The sequence below is a fragment of the Aptenodytes patagonicus genome, chromosome 3, assembly GCF_965638725.1.
Source record: "Aptenodytes patagonicus chromosome 3, bAptPat1.pri.cur, whole genome shotgun sequence".
NCBI classification, from domain to species: domain Eukaryota; kingdom Metazoa; phylum Chordata; class Aves; order Sphenisciformes; family Spheniscidae; genus Aptenodytes; species Aptenodytes patagonicus.
Genome location: NC_134951.1, coordinates 63,880,421 through 63,893,349, shown reverse-complemented (window position 1 = coordinate 63,893,349; position 12,929 = coordinate 63,880,421). Strand labels below are relative to the sequence as shown.

At 35.8% G+C, this 12,929-nt stretch overlaps 1 protein-coding gene across 3 annotated transcripts in view; it reads right to left on the bottom strand.

The window, feature by feature from the left end:
- LAMA2 (laminin subunit alpha 2) overlaps positions 1-12,929 on the bottom strand; it is a 389,998-nt gene that overhangs the window by 41,316 nt on the left and 335,753 nt on the right. For all 3 annotated transcript variants that reach the window (XM_076333575.1, XM_076333576.1, XM_076333577.1), the window contains 4 exons: positions 11,705-11,859; positions 10,249-10,392; positions 9,203-9,336; positions 3,509-3,668 (listed from right to left, as the gene is read on the bottom strand). In XM_076333575.1, coding sequence (XP_076189690.1) covers positions 3,509-3,668; positions 9,203-9,336; positions 10,249-10,392; positions 11,705-11,859 — 593 coding nt within the window. The remainder of the gene's footprint in view (positions 1-3,508; positions 3,669-9,202; positions 9,337-10,248; positions 10,393-11,704; positions 11,860-12,929) is intronic.

The window sequence follows — 12,929 nt, the reverse complement described above, 5'->3', positions numbered from 1 at the left end:
TGGAGAAATAAAAAAAATAAATTCAGGTTGGTTTTCCTGACTAAAATGAAAAAATGGAGAATTCTCCAGAAAATATCTGGAGAATTCTTACTGAGGTTGAAAACAGCTGTTCTGGCATCAGACTTTTGCAGCATCCATAATTCTTGTTCCAGTTCAGCATCGCACTCCATACTCGATCCTACAACTGTCTTACGTGCTGAATGTGCTCACTACTCACCTCTGCCTCACTGTATCTAATTAAAGGAAAAAAGAAAAACATTCAGAAAAGGGTTCAGATTTAAATGTTACTGTATTCCAGGTCCTTTTGTTTATCCTGAAACATCAAAAGCCCTTGAACCCTTTTCCCTCTAGAGATTCTGCTAAATCTCTAACTTCTTCCTAAATACATACTTCATGAAGCTTCATTGTTAAGTAATTCTTCTTGACTAAATATTATTCAAATACCATTAGTATTTAAATATTAAATAAATACCCCAAATAAGTACTACTAATAATAAACTTGAAGTAAAAGCATTAGATATAATATTAAATATTTTAAAATTCAAACTAATTTTTTCCTCTGACAATGCAATTTAAGTGAGATGACCTTTGTTAGGAGTGGTGACATCTTTTATTGGGGTGGTAGGTACTAGCTTTGGGGCCTGGTTACTCAAATAGTACGTATGATCTCCCTTTACACCTTTGCCTCACTTTTTCTACCATCAGGCTGTAATACCAAGAGTTCTTTATTTAACAATAAAATATTTATAACACTTAAACCTAGAGATGACATCAAGTAAAACATACATTTTTATTAGTCTAATGCAACAGCTTTGCTGTGCAAATTAGGACTAGGCACAAGGCTACTTTATGCTGTGGCACAGAACAGCTGTGGCTGAATTTCTGTATCATCTTTGATTCTCTGGTTTCTTAATGTAAACAAGCATTTTTTATGAAGTAGAATTCAGGTGAAAGCTCTGGTCTGGGAGGTTTGATGTTCTAGAGCTGTGCAAATATAAATAGTATTATTGTGTTTCAGTACTTGCCCCACTTGCCTTCTGATAACTCAAAAGTGATATCTAAAATAAAATTCAAATAAGGTTTGGGTTTAGGCTAGCATTTGAGTTTGAAGTTTCGTGACTCCTTTGGGGGATCACCCAAAGACAATAAGCCAAAAACCACCTGACCACACATTTTCTAGGGACTCAACTGAGTCAACGAAATTTAAATATTGTATAAACCAAACTCTCAAGTGCTTTTCTAAATGCAGAATGATGAAATTATTCTTTTAATCATAATTCTGGCACTTATGATTGTTACCTGAACCAGTCTGTCTTCCTGAGCCTGCAGTCAAATTCTGACAGTTCAGCATTTTAGTGAGGCGGGCAGACACAACCCTACAGCCTCTAATGGACTTGTGTGTGTTTGGGCCTTTGGTCATTACAGCTACACAGCACTGCAAGCCCTGAACAGTCAGGAGTATTCCACTGAGTTATTATGGCGAGTGAAAAAAAGGACGTAATGCCGACGGAATTAAATTTGTTACTGCTGAAAACAACAGTAGAAACTAAAACTTACCTGACATAGCAAAAATCCAAGAATGAAAGAAAGCTGAGAAGAATTATTAGGTGTGGGAGATAAAGTACCTCTCCCCGGTTTATTTCCATTCCCTTTGAAAAAGCAGATCAAAGGGACAGAGTACAGAAAGCCAGTGAGGCCATTCTGGTTTTCTAAGGGTCACCGATCTCTGCAGTATCACTTTTAGCAACTGATGATTCATAATTTTAGAAATATTTTTCAAGGGTTCTTGTTTATGGCTAACAAAAGAAAGCAAACACCTTTAGTTGCCTCTGGATAGAAAGCCGGAAGGTAGAGAGCAAACCAGAACCTCTGTAAAAGGCTGTAAGGAGAACATAGAAAAAGATGACAAAGTCTGCTTTATCTAATATGTAATTCTCCAAGAAATTCTTCAATTGACTTCCTTGTCTATTTCCCATATGAAATCAAATGACATAAAAAAATGTGCATGGCAGTTATTTACACCCTTAAAGTTCAACAAGAAATGTCAAGATTCATTGCATCTGCATCTTCAGAACTTGAAAATGTTCGTGACTTTTTGTGGATCCATTTCAGATAAAGCAGAGCGCGCAGATCTGAGTTCTAGTAATACGGACTGACTTGCAATTTCCTAGCCCGAAATCTCATGAAATTTTTTCCTGTTCCTGTGAATGCTTGCCAGTCAGATATATCTCAGTTAAGTTAGCTGGCAGTTGTGCAAGTCTGCTCAGTCTTGGTTTTTTCTGTGTGCAGAAGCCCTGAGTTACGAGCCTGATCAAGTTCTAAAATGAAGTTACCTGACTGTGCTCCAAAACTCATGGATATCTTTGAAGCTAAAGCTGGACTTCAAGACACTGGTTTCAAGCAAGTGGAATCTACATTTTCTGTTCCTCCTGTATCCTCTGATTTTGTCTTTGTCTGTCTGCAAATGTGCACCCACACTATTCTTTGTAAGAAAGGAATATGTCTATCCGCATATTCCCAAACCAGAACCATCTAGAAAGTTGAACTTTCTAAAAACTAGAAAGTTGGGCCATAAAACATTGTGCTATTTCAACACTTGAGGACATATACAAACTTTAGTGTAAAAAAAAGTTCTTTGAGTTCACTGTTTGGGAAAGTGTAACTGTTAGCTTTTTTTTTAATGTTAAATGATGATTTTTTTGTAACGTTAACATTAAAAAAATAAAAATATTATCAGGAATGAAATAGTTCATTTAAATTGTTTTGTAATGAACTCCACTGGAAAATATATCCTAATTACTACTTATGGGAGAACATTTTTTTGCTGAAAGATTTCCATCCATTCTATTTGGCATAAATCTTCTATTCATTCCCACTAAGTTAAGCAATGTAGAAGCAGTCACCAGAAAAATGAACGGGCAAGAAAGAAAAGAAAATAGATTGGGGATCTGATGCAGGTAGCTGTTAAAAAGAGTGGTAGTATGGGGGGAAAACAGGAACAAAAATCAAGAAAACAAAGCAGAAACGCCAAAAGTAGACTGCAAAGGAGGAAGTGATACTGTGGGTACACGACAAAGAAAAAAACCCCGAATGCAAAGGAATATATATTGTTGTATACATTGTTAGGAGACCAGGAATGTATGGAAACAGAAGTGAGTTCCTGTCACTGATACTGAAAGCCTGCTGGGGCAGCAGTATGTCCAAGGTAAAGCATCCAGCTACCCAGCAGGAATTAGTTGTTTGGGCTAAATGCTGCATCAATACAGCCAGCCACCAGGCTTCTGATTAGAAGTAGTTAACAGCATGGGCAGAGAAACTTCAGATCTGTGCACCTACGTGTCTAGGCAAATCCTAAGAATCCTTCAAGAGTGCAGGTGTACTCTTTGCTACTAAAGCACCTACTACAATGACGCCAGCGTATTAAAGTTTACTATTTCTACTGTAAGCAATAATGAAAATTGTCCACATAAATAGCCAGTTAATGCAGGAGCACCAGACGAGACATTACCTTTATTTTTTCGGTTAAACCACCAACAAACAGCATGGCATTAGCATCTACATCCAGGATGGTATATCCGGGTGGAGAGACAGCACTGAATGTGGCTGGCACAATGCTGGCTTTAGGACCATCCAGCGCTCGCACTGATATTGTGCCATTTTTCCCAGTCCTAGAGATTTTAACAAAATAATTTAAGCATACAGAGTCAGTAGTTAAACCAAACATAGGAAAAGTCTATTTTAGATGGCATCTTATAATAGAGGCATGTATTACTGATTTGATTATGTTCTATTTTGATACAAATGCATAGACTCTTGTGCCTGCGTAAGTTAAAGACATGATCACAGAACCAGTTTTTTTTTTCTCACCTCAATGTCCTTTTTGAACAAAATTCACTATACAGATGAAGTGGAACTTTCATTGACTAAAACAAAGAAGTTGCATTTTTTAAATTATTGTCATGAAATTAGTGTTAAGTAATTGTTTTTTGATGTAACAAATGATGCAGGCAAGGTTCCAAATTAAATTTCTGAATTGCAGGAGGTTTATTAGATCATATTTGAACTGAAATGAATGATCATGTGATAAAGTACTTCAGTTTGCTCCACTGTGATGCACAGAGTTTGCATTTTCTGCAGTGGAGCTCTCTGGTTGCTTATCAAACAGGCACAAACCCCATTATGTTTAAGGATGTCACCTCATTGTCCTCTGAACCATATCCAATATTGATGGTAACAACAACAACAGAAAAATTTACCGTTTGTTAATAGTTTCTGCAGCAGTTCGTTTTCTACTCCTTAGGTTATATTAATGTAGTAACTAGCATGGAAAGGGTTTGCTGACATTTTTACAACAGAAGGAACAGAATGTGGAGAGAGATGATTCCTCCTAGTCTTTCAGGTATATAGAAAGGTATTTCAAGGAAACTTGAATCATTTTGAATCCTTTGCAATAATTTGCTTAACATTACTTTCACTTACAGCAGTAAGGATAGTTGTTTTCCACGGAAAGCTTACTAGTTACCTAATAGAAGTAAACTATTAGGTATTTATAGTCACACCATAAATTAGTGGTTCCTCCCAGACAGATGGACCATAATCAACACACATAATTTCATATGGGGCCACCCAGTTTTTAGATTACGAGCGGTATTTAGCTGGCTACCTGATTAGACTCTAAAAATCACTTGGTGCCTATTCACAAGCTAGGCAAAACTGATTTTTCTCAGAAAACAGATTTAATATCTGTATTTGTGAAAAAGGTTTCTAGGGAAAGGAAGGAAGCCGATTAAATAGAGGTGATAAAATTCATCAAAAATTTCCACATGTAGCTTTTCTAGATGAAAAGTTACATACTCATCCTATCAAGATACTGTCAAGTCACAGACAGAAAGTAAAAAAAAAAAAAAAAAGTCCCTTTGATTTTCTAAAGTCCTGAACTTTGCTGCATGCAAAGATGCAAAATTCCTTTTTGTCTAATTAGAAAAAAAAAAGATTGGCTTGAGGTATTGAAGTAACAAGCAAACTAAAAGTTAAAAGCATACCTTTCAGGAAGAACTGTAATTTCTGTTAAATAAAGCTCTACCTGAAGAACTTACATTTAGAGCACAGCAAGGAAGGCTGCATAACTTAGGCTACTGAATAAGCTAAATGAAGACATTGCTATCCTGTACTTACAGAATTCCTGGATTTAGAAAGTTTACTGGACCAGGGCTCTAGAGGGTGGAAAAATCCTGTAAAACTATTCATTTTATGTCTAAAAAACACTCTTCAGAAATTCCTTTGGCTCAAAACCTATTACCCAAAAACCAGAACGAGTTGAGAGTTTTCTTATGAAATAACATAGAACTGGAAAGAAGTCACTTAAATTAAAAAAAAAAAAAAAAAAAGATTTAGTTGAGACATTTCAGTTTTGATAAATTTCTCCTGAACTGGAAGCAGGGTTGCAAAGTAATTTTGAGGGTTTCCAATCAATGGGGAATACCGTTGTAGATCTATGCCATCTTGCCTGCTTTGCAGTCAGGGATCCTCAAGGCTTTCAATGCGAAAAATACATATTTGCAAAAAAACACTGGAGCTCTTCGATTACCCACCCTTACCTTAATCTGGCAGCTCTGGAAACCACATGGATGGGACTCAGTTTCCTAGGGAATCTCCTAAGTGACCTCTGGGGTATGCAAACATGTAGTTGCTCCAAATCATTTTAAAGGGGTTGGCTAAAGCCATCCACATTCCTCTAAAGGATTTTTTTTTTTTATTTCCTTTTAATGACAATATTTTACCTTTTATTCCAAAATCAACTGAATGCCAAGTAGATAGCTATACATTTCTATGCAGCAGAAATTCCAAATTTTTACTTTATTTTTTTCAGAAGGTTTATTGATGTGAAGCCCTTTAAAGGATAAAAGTTCTCAATGTAGTAATTGTTGAAAGGCTAACAGTTGCTAAAGACTTTTTTTTAAACTGCTTAAGTTTGATGCTCTCTGAAAGAAAATCATTGGCACTTTCCATCTATATTGTGCTGAAATCAAGATTCCAGTTTAAAACCATCCAAGTGCAATAATGCAGAAGTCACTGAGCAGACTGACACTTTTTAGGGTGTCTAATATGTCACAAATAGCACAGATGTGTTTCATCTTCCAACAGATTGAAATGCTAACAATGGAGTCTCTTCCATAAATAATTCTCTCTTATTTAGGGAGGACAAGTGAGCTTGAAGAAAGAACTTGGTTAACTTGACAGCAAACTGTCCTGTGCATGGCAAGTCATCAGGTTAGAAGATACTGTTCTAGTGATAGTCAGTTCTTGCAAAACTGGCGGATTATAGAAGACGTATCAGCACTTTGTGGCTGATCATCCGAAAAATGTACGTAATACCATGCATGCAGGGTTTGCTCTTTAGGAGATGCATGATGTAAATTAGATGACTTTTGCAAGTCATCAACATTAGATTACAAAATACCATGTAGAAATCTCTGCTCCTTGACACCTTGAAAGCACAGAAAAATCTTCATTGGAAAGTATGGCTTGGATTTGCCACATTAGTTTAAAACTGAATTCTTGCTGAGCTGGGCTGGATGTGTCTACAGTGACCTGATTCAAGTGTCCTTTGTCCTCAAAGGAAGGGTGTTGTTTAAACTCTGTCACTGACAATTAAAATAATGGTAATACTTAAATCACACTTGATTAAAAACACAACTAATCAGGTCCTGCTCCAAACTGAGGCCTGCTGAAGTCAAGTGACATTGTTTCACTGATCTAGCAAGTCTCAAAAATATTGTCATCCATTTGACTGTTTCACAAAATTGACATCGTTTGCATGTTGCAAACCTGCTTTAAATAATTTTGTCACATACTGTTATGCCAGATTTTCCTTTGTTAATTGATACTCTGATTGATTGCAGTTCTTGATGCCAATCAGATTTGCCTCTGTAAGCAGGTAAGTAACTCCACAGGTGACATATATTAAATTCCTGTACCATCAAGGTATAGGGAATTCCTATAGGAATAAGCAAATTTACTTCAATTCCATAAAAAAAAAATTAAAATATTTCCATGATAACCTCTGCATATACAATAAAATGCAAAGTATTAGTATGCTTTAAATAAAAAGGTGATGAAAATTAAAAGCATCCCTGGAAAACAGATGTAGTAATTATCAATTTAGTCTTAACACACTGGAAATTTTGGCACAGACGTTAATTGAACTGAACATCTCTGATCATTACTCAACAGTCAGCTTTTTGATATTTAGATTTCATTCAGTATGCTGAGTGACCTTCAGAATTTCACACCCCCTGTGCCACCGCATCTCCTCTTTTTAAGGCTCTTTGGGATCCTTGATTAATAACTGCTATCAACCTTTAAACATACCGTACCATTATTATTGTGTGTCAATGCCTGTCACCACTGAAATCTATGACAAAATTCAGCAAGGCCAGAATTTCATCTTATGTCCCCATTCTAAGTGGATGCCCTGCTCCAGCTGTTCAGGCAGCTCTGCCAGGTTGCTGAAAAAGTCTGTGGCTGGAACTGAGCAAAAATTTGGAGAAAAAAAGGTGAGGGAATGAAATGAGTAAAACTCTCCAACAGCTTATGAAGCGAGTCAGAGGAGAGTTATCAAATGGACTAAAATGTTCAAAGTTGAAGAATCTTCAGTAGGGTGTGTGATTTATGAAGTCTGCCTTAAGAATGCAAAATCAGTCCCGAGCTCTTCATCTTAATCCCACAAATCCAACTAATGTCTCTGCAATGTAATTCTCCTGAACGCTGCTCTGTACTTCAGATTTGTGCAGCTGTAATTGTTCTAAATTGCTGATCCAGCAGTTTGTTCAAAACTAATGGCATGCACACCCTATATATCCAGAACAAACAGCTTAATAGGCAATGCGCTTTTGTAGGATGTGCGAATTTTTATACCATGTCCTGGCTCCATATTCTGCTGAAGCAGCTTTCTTGTAAATGCAAGTCTGGCATTACTGTGCCACAAAGCTATTTTAGTATGCATAATATGAACTGGTGAAGATTTCAACAATTCATATCGTACCCCAGTTTGTATTTTCCTAGCAATAAGGTTTCATTAAGCCAGCTTCTGGAGACGGTGCCATAATTTTATTTAATTCTCTGCTCTGAATGGCTGATTTCTGTGATTTCACTAAATTACTTAAACTGGATGCCATTTCCTCCTCTGAGAGCTATGGATGTAACCAGAATTGGAAGGCTTTGTTTTCTTCTCTTTCTTTCTCTCATTTTCTGCCTATATTATCGGTTCTATGTTTAATACTATGTGAAATTAACTGTAATGATGCAGGAGGAATTACTCAGCTTCATATCAAATTGCAATACAGATGATGTTATCTAAATTACTAAGATCTGTTCAGAAGTAGAAGATAAAGGATATAAAGTTATGTAAACCTTATGCTGTAATTACTACACCGTATGTCGTGTTTGCTATTTGAATGGAAAATATAAGCTTCACCTAACAAATGTGAAATCTGGATATTAAGGTATCTATATTTCTAAAGTTCAAGAGCATTCAACAGCTGATTTCAAATTACAAAGTATAGTTTATCTTTCCAGAATATTTCATCCTTGAGTTTTCATAAACTATATCTTTTTAAATATCTCCAGTTTGAAGAGACATTCTGCCTATGGAAATGGCATTTTGAGTAAGAATCAAGATACTGGTGTATGACAGACCATTCATTTGCAGTACTGTATCAAGACCAGAAATTCAGAAAAGCTGCTCCTCTTTGAAATTCAAGGAGAAAAGAATAGTAGTTATCTGTTTGAGTGCCAAAACCTGTAACTGATTTTAAAAGGAAGCTAGTTGAAGAAGAGAATCGATAGAGTGGTAGATAAACAGAAGGGAATATGAGCAGTCATAGATTGTTGATGCTAGAGGGGAAATCTGTGGTGAACATAAATTCTTGACACAGAACAATTCACATTTCAATAGTAATTGTACTGTACACAATTTTGGCACTATTGGATGTAGGTTCAAAAGCTTTCATTAAACCAGACTAGAATTTCTCATATTTATAACATCATCTTTTTTTAAAAAATCCATGTTTCAAATGTAGTAAACATTTCCACGTAAACCTGAGGTATGCCAACTTGAGGACAGTGGATTAGAAGCAGAACTTGTTAAATGTGGCCATTTTTTCTTTAGGAACCAAATCTTGTAAGTGAAACATATACTTGCCTAGAGGCTTCAATCCGGTACCAAAACCCATCATCAATGGTCAGATCTGGATACTCTACCCGTCCAACACCAGATCCCACATCCCACAGGAAGCTCACCTTGCCTTTGCGCATCTCTATGGCCAAGAAGTCAGTCTACATGTAAAATATGAAAATAGAAGCAATCTCATTCTTTAATCAAAGGAAGTTTTCCAGAACTCTTGACATTTCAGAAGGTCTAATGAGGCATCGGAAACCCATATATAGACAGTAAACTATGAACATTAATTCTCACAGTGATCTAAAATGAGATTCTCTTTTCCTTGCTTTTGTTGGTTCAAACAAGGAATCTGAAGCCAAAGATGGCAAATGACTTCTGTCACTGATATGCAGTAAATGGCTGCCAGACTTACAGAAATGTTAATATTGTAGCCATCAAGAGAAGGATTTAACTCAGAGTAACGTTGTTTGTAAAACATCCATTGGATGGCAGAAGGATGTCAGGATTCTAGGCTAATACATCATGCCATCTAGCCTCTTCATTTTATATTAGGTAAATAAAATATACAGTTCAAAATGTTAGAAACTTTTCCCATTTACTGAATTATTATTGATTATTCTAGAAGTCTGTCTGCTATAGGGCTCATGGGAAATGGAATAATTCATCATTATTATGCTTGGAATTGTAGCCTTGACTTAAAATTACAATAAATAGGAGCTTTGACAGATGCAAGATGATTAGCTACTTCATTCCCAAGGGAAAACCCACAACCAACACAAAAATTACCCCAGTTGCACTGTGAATTTTAAAGCTCTAATGTAGTCCATGTACAAGTCTCCCATTTCATACCTAGTTAAAATAAAAAAATATTAAAAAATATTTGCTGGTCATATTTTAGCAGTCCCTATATTAATACCAAAGACAGTAAATGTCTAGATTATCTTAGGCCCTCTACTACTGCTTTGAAGCCTCTAGGAGGAAAAAAAAAGCTTTTCTCATCTTCTGTATTTGTCAGTAGTCTGATTTGATCGAGCAACCCTGACATGAAAAGCAGGAGACAGACTTACAAACTTGGCACTTCCAAGGTAGAAAAGCAGATTGTCAGCAACTACAGTCTTCACATTGACAATGACAGTGTTGTATGTTCCCTTCTTTATTTCTGGTCTGTATGTGCGAATACAATTGCCTCCAGAGGACACGGACACTTTGATCTTCAAAAAAAGCATAGCAGAAAGAATTCCGTTTACTGCTTATTATTCCAGAAATACCTTTAGATGCTTCCAAATAATTATAAGAACACTATACTTTTTTTTTTCTTCCTTCCCATTTCTGTGTTACATGTACCAGGGTATTGCTTGGATATGCACAGGAGGTAGAAATGGAATTTGCTTTCTGGGATTGTTTATTAAAAGGAAATAAAACTCTTTCTGGCATTCAGATTTGAAAGGACGAACTGTATGGATTAAAAATAGCTAGAATATATACTGGCCTACTGCAAGCAGCAGTGGAATTCTAGCCATAGAGATAGTCTATAAGTAGAATATGCAGCCAGGAAAATAAGCAGCACTCCTGAAGGGATCACAGCATATTGCTATCGGGTAGACAGGATGATCTATTTTTTCCTTGTAATATATTTGATTATGCCAATTTAAGATACCTTTTAACAGTTATTTTTAAAACAACAGTTGTGTCTATCACTGCTTTTACATAGCCCCTAATGGAGTTGGTATTCATAACGAAGTTTCATTTTCACAGCTCAGTGACATACACATTTGGATGTGTGCTAGTTTCCTCAGGCTCTGAGCACAGATAAAAATGGTATACTGTTTGCTTTCATAATGCCAGCATAGACATAATGACAGTACAATGGTATTTAAATTCCAGCTAGACAAGTTTATTTAAGTACCATCTTCAAGAATTTTTTTCCTTTGCTACATTAGGTCACAAGCTGAATAACCTTAGTATTAACCAGCTGATCCTCGAGTTTAGAGTATTACTGTGTCAGGGAGATGGACTCCAAACTCACTACATGGACTAGAAATATATTCTTAACTCAAGTTCGAGTCCTCAGAACTGCTACTGGACAAAGAAAGTCAAGAATATGGGAAAAGCAAATACACTCAGCAATTTCAGTGAGTTTGAGATGGTGTCATTCTCAGGTAATGTAAGTTCTATGAAATGAAATCAGGGGCTTAATATCAGCACTGAGGCAAAAAAATCAATGACGTTGTGACTTTTCTGCTGTACTACCATCCACAATACTTCTTAAATAATAACCTTTCCAGATACATTCCTACAGATGTTATCCATTTAACAAGGGCATGTTTTAAATGAAGAAAGAAGACACAGAGTGAAAATCATCAGAATATTCTCTGTTTATCTGAGAAATTATACTCCATTATTTGCTCTCTTTACACGTGTTTAGAATTAGAAAGGATTCATCCTGTGGAAAGGAAATAGAAAAGTAGACAATAAAATCCCATCAATACTCAAAAGGTCATCTTACTGAGAAAGAGGGCTTACCGAATTGGCTTGCTTCCGAGCTTGGTTTATCAGCTCTTTTATCTGAGAAATGTTTTTCCCTAAGTTATCCTGAAGTTCTTTGATTGGCTTGATTTTATCTAGCAGGCGATCTGCTTCCTTTTCTAGGGTTTTAATACTGGAATCTGCATCAGCAACTTCATAAGAAAGAACAAGGCAGAGTTTTAGAGAATAGTGTCAGAGAGTAATTATACATTGCGATAATAAAATCCAAGAAAATTCTGCATACACAATACTCAGGCGATTGTGTATGCCACTATGAGGTACACACAGACCAGGAAGCTACCTGAACAGAATAAGATAATTTAAGAATATTTAGAATCAAGTTAAAGTAGCAATAGTAGCAAACACAGGTGTTAAAGCAGGATTTTGAAGCATTAACTGTGCTTCAGGTCAGGGTGATACTAATGGAAAACATTTCCTGTAGCAAAATATGCTTATGAATGAAATATTTACTTTCTTTTTTTTTAAACTCCAATTTTGAAGAAAAATGCTAGATTAATGAAAACTGGTTAGTTTCCATTAGTAATTTCTGAAACAGGGTTAGAATTAACTTCAAGTTAATTCTTGAATTAACTATAATGGCCACAACTAGAAAAAGGCTTTATTCTGGTCACAAGTTTAAAATTCTCTATGTGTACTGAAAGCAGATTAAAAAACAGTGGGAGTACACTGCAAATATTTTCTTTTTTTCAGGTCAACTTCATAATTTCATAAGGATATTTCTTCTCTCTTTTTTTTTAAGCTTCAAATGACTTTTTTACCTCTCAACATACAACCAGTGAACAATGCCCTATCTTTGACAATTCATCAGCAGATCTAAGGATTGCAACACTTGGCTAGCATGAGGGTATGGGTTTGTGTGGATGACACTTAAAGGGATAAACCTGCATTTACCAGAAGAATGCATATAGAATTAAAATACTACTACTACTAATAATAATAATTAGATAAAGCATGAAAGTCTGGATATCTAGTTTTTGAATAGTTGCCCAGACACTGATACCAAACCTTCCAGATGCTTCTTAAGGTTTCACGTAAGTGAAAATAGTAACCAAGTCACTTTATCTCAGAGCCTTCAAAAAGTAACTATTTAACTATTCAGTGAATGTGAAATGTAGAGCACCATGCAGAAGCTTTGGTGGTAAGCAGTGAATCATCATTTACTGGAAAAGCCACAATAAAAGCAGCAAGAAAGAAAACGTAC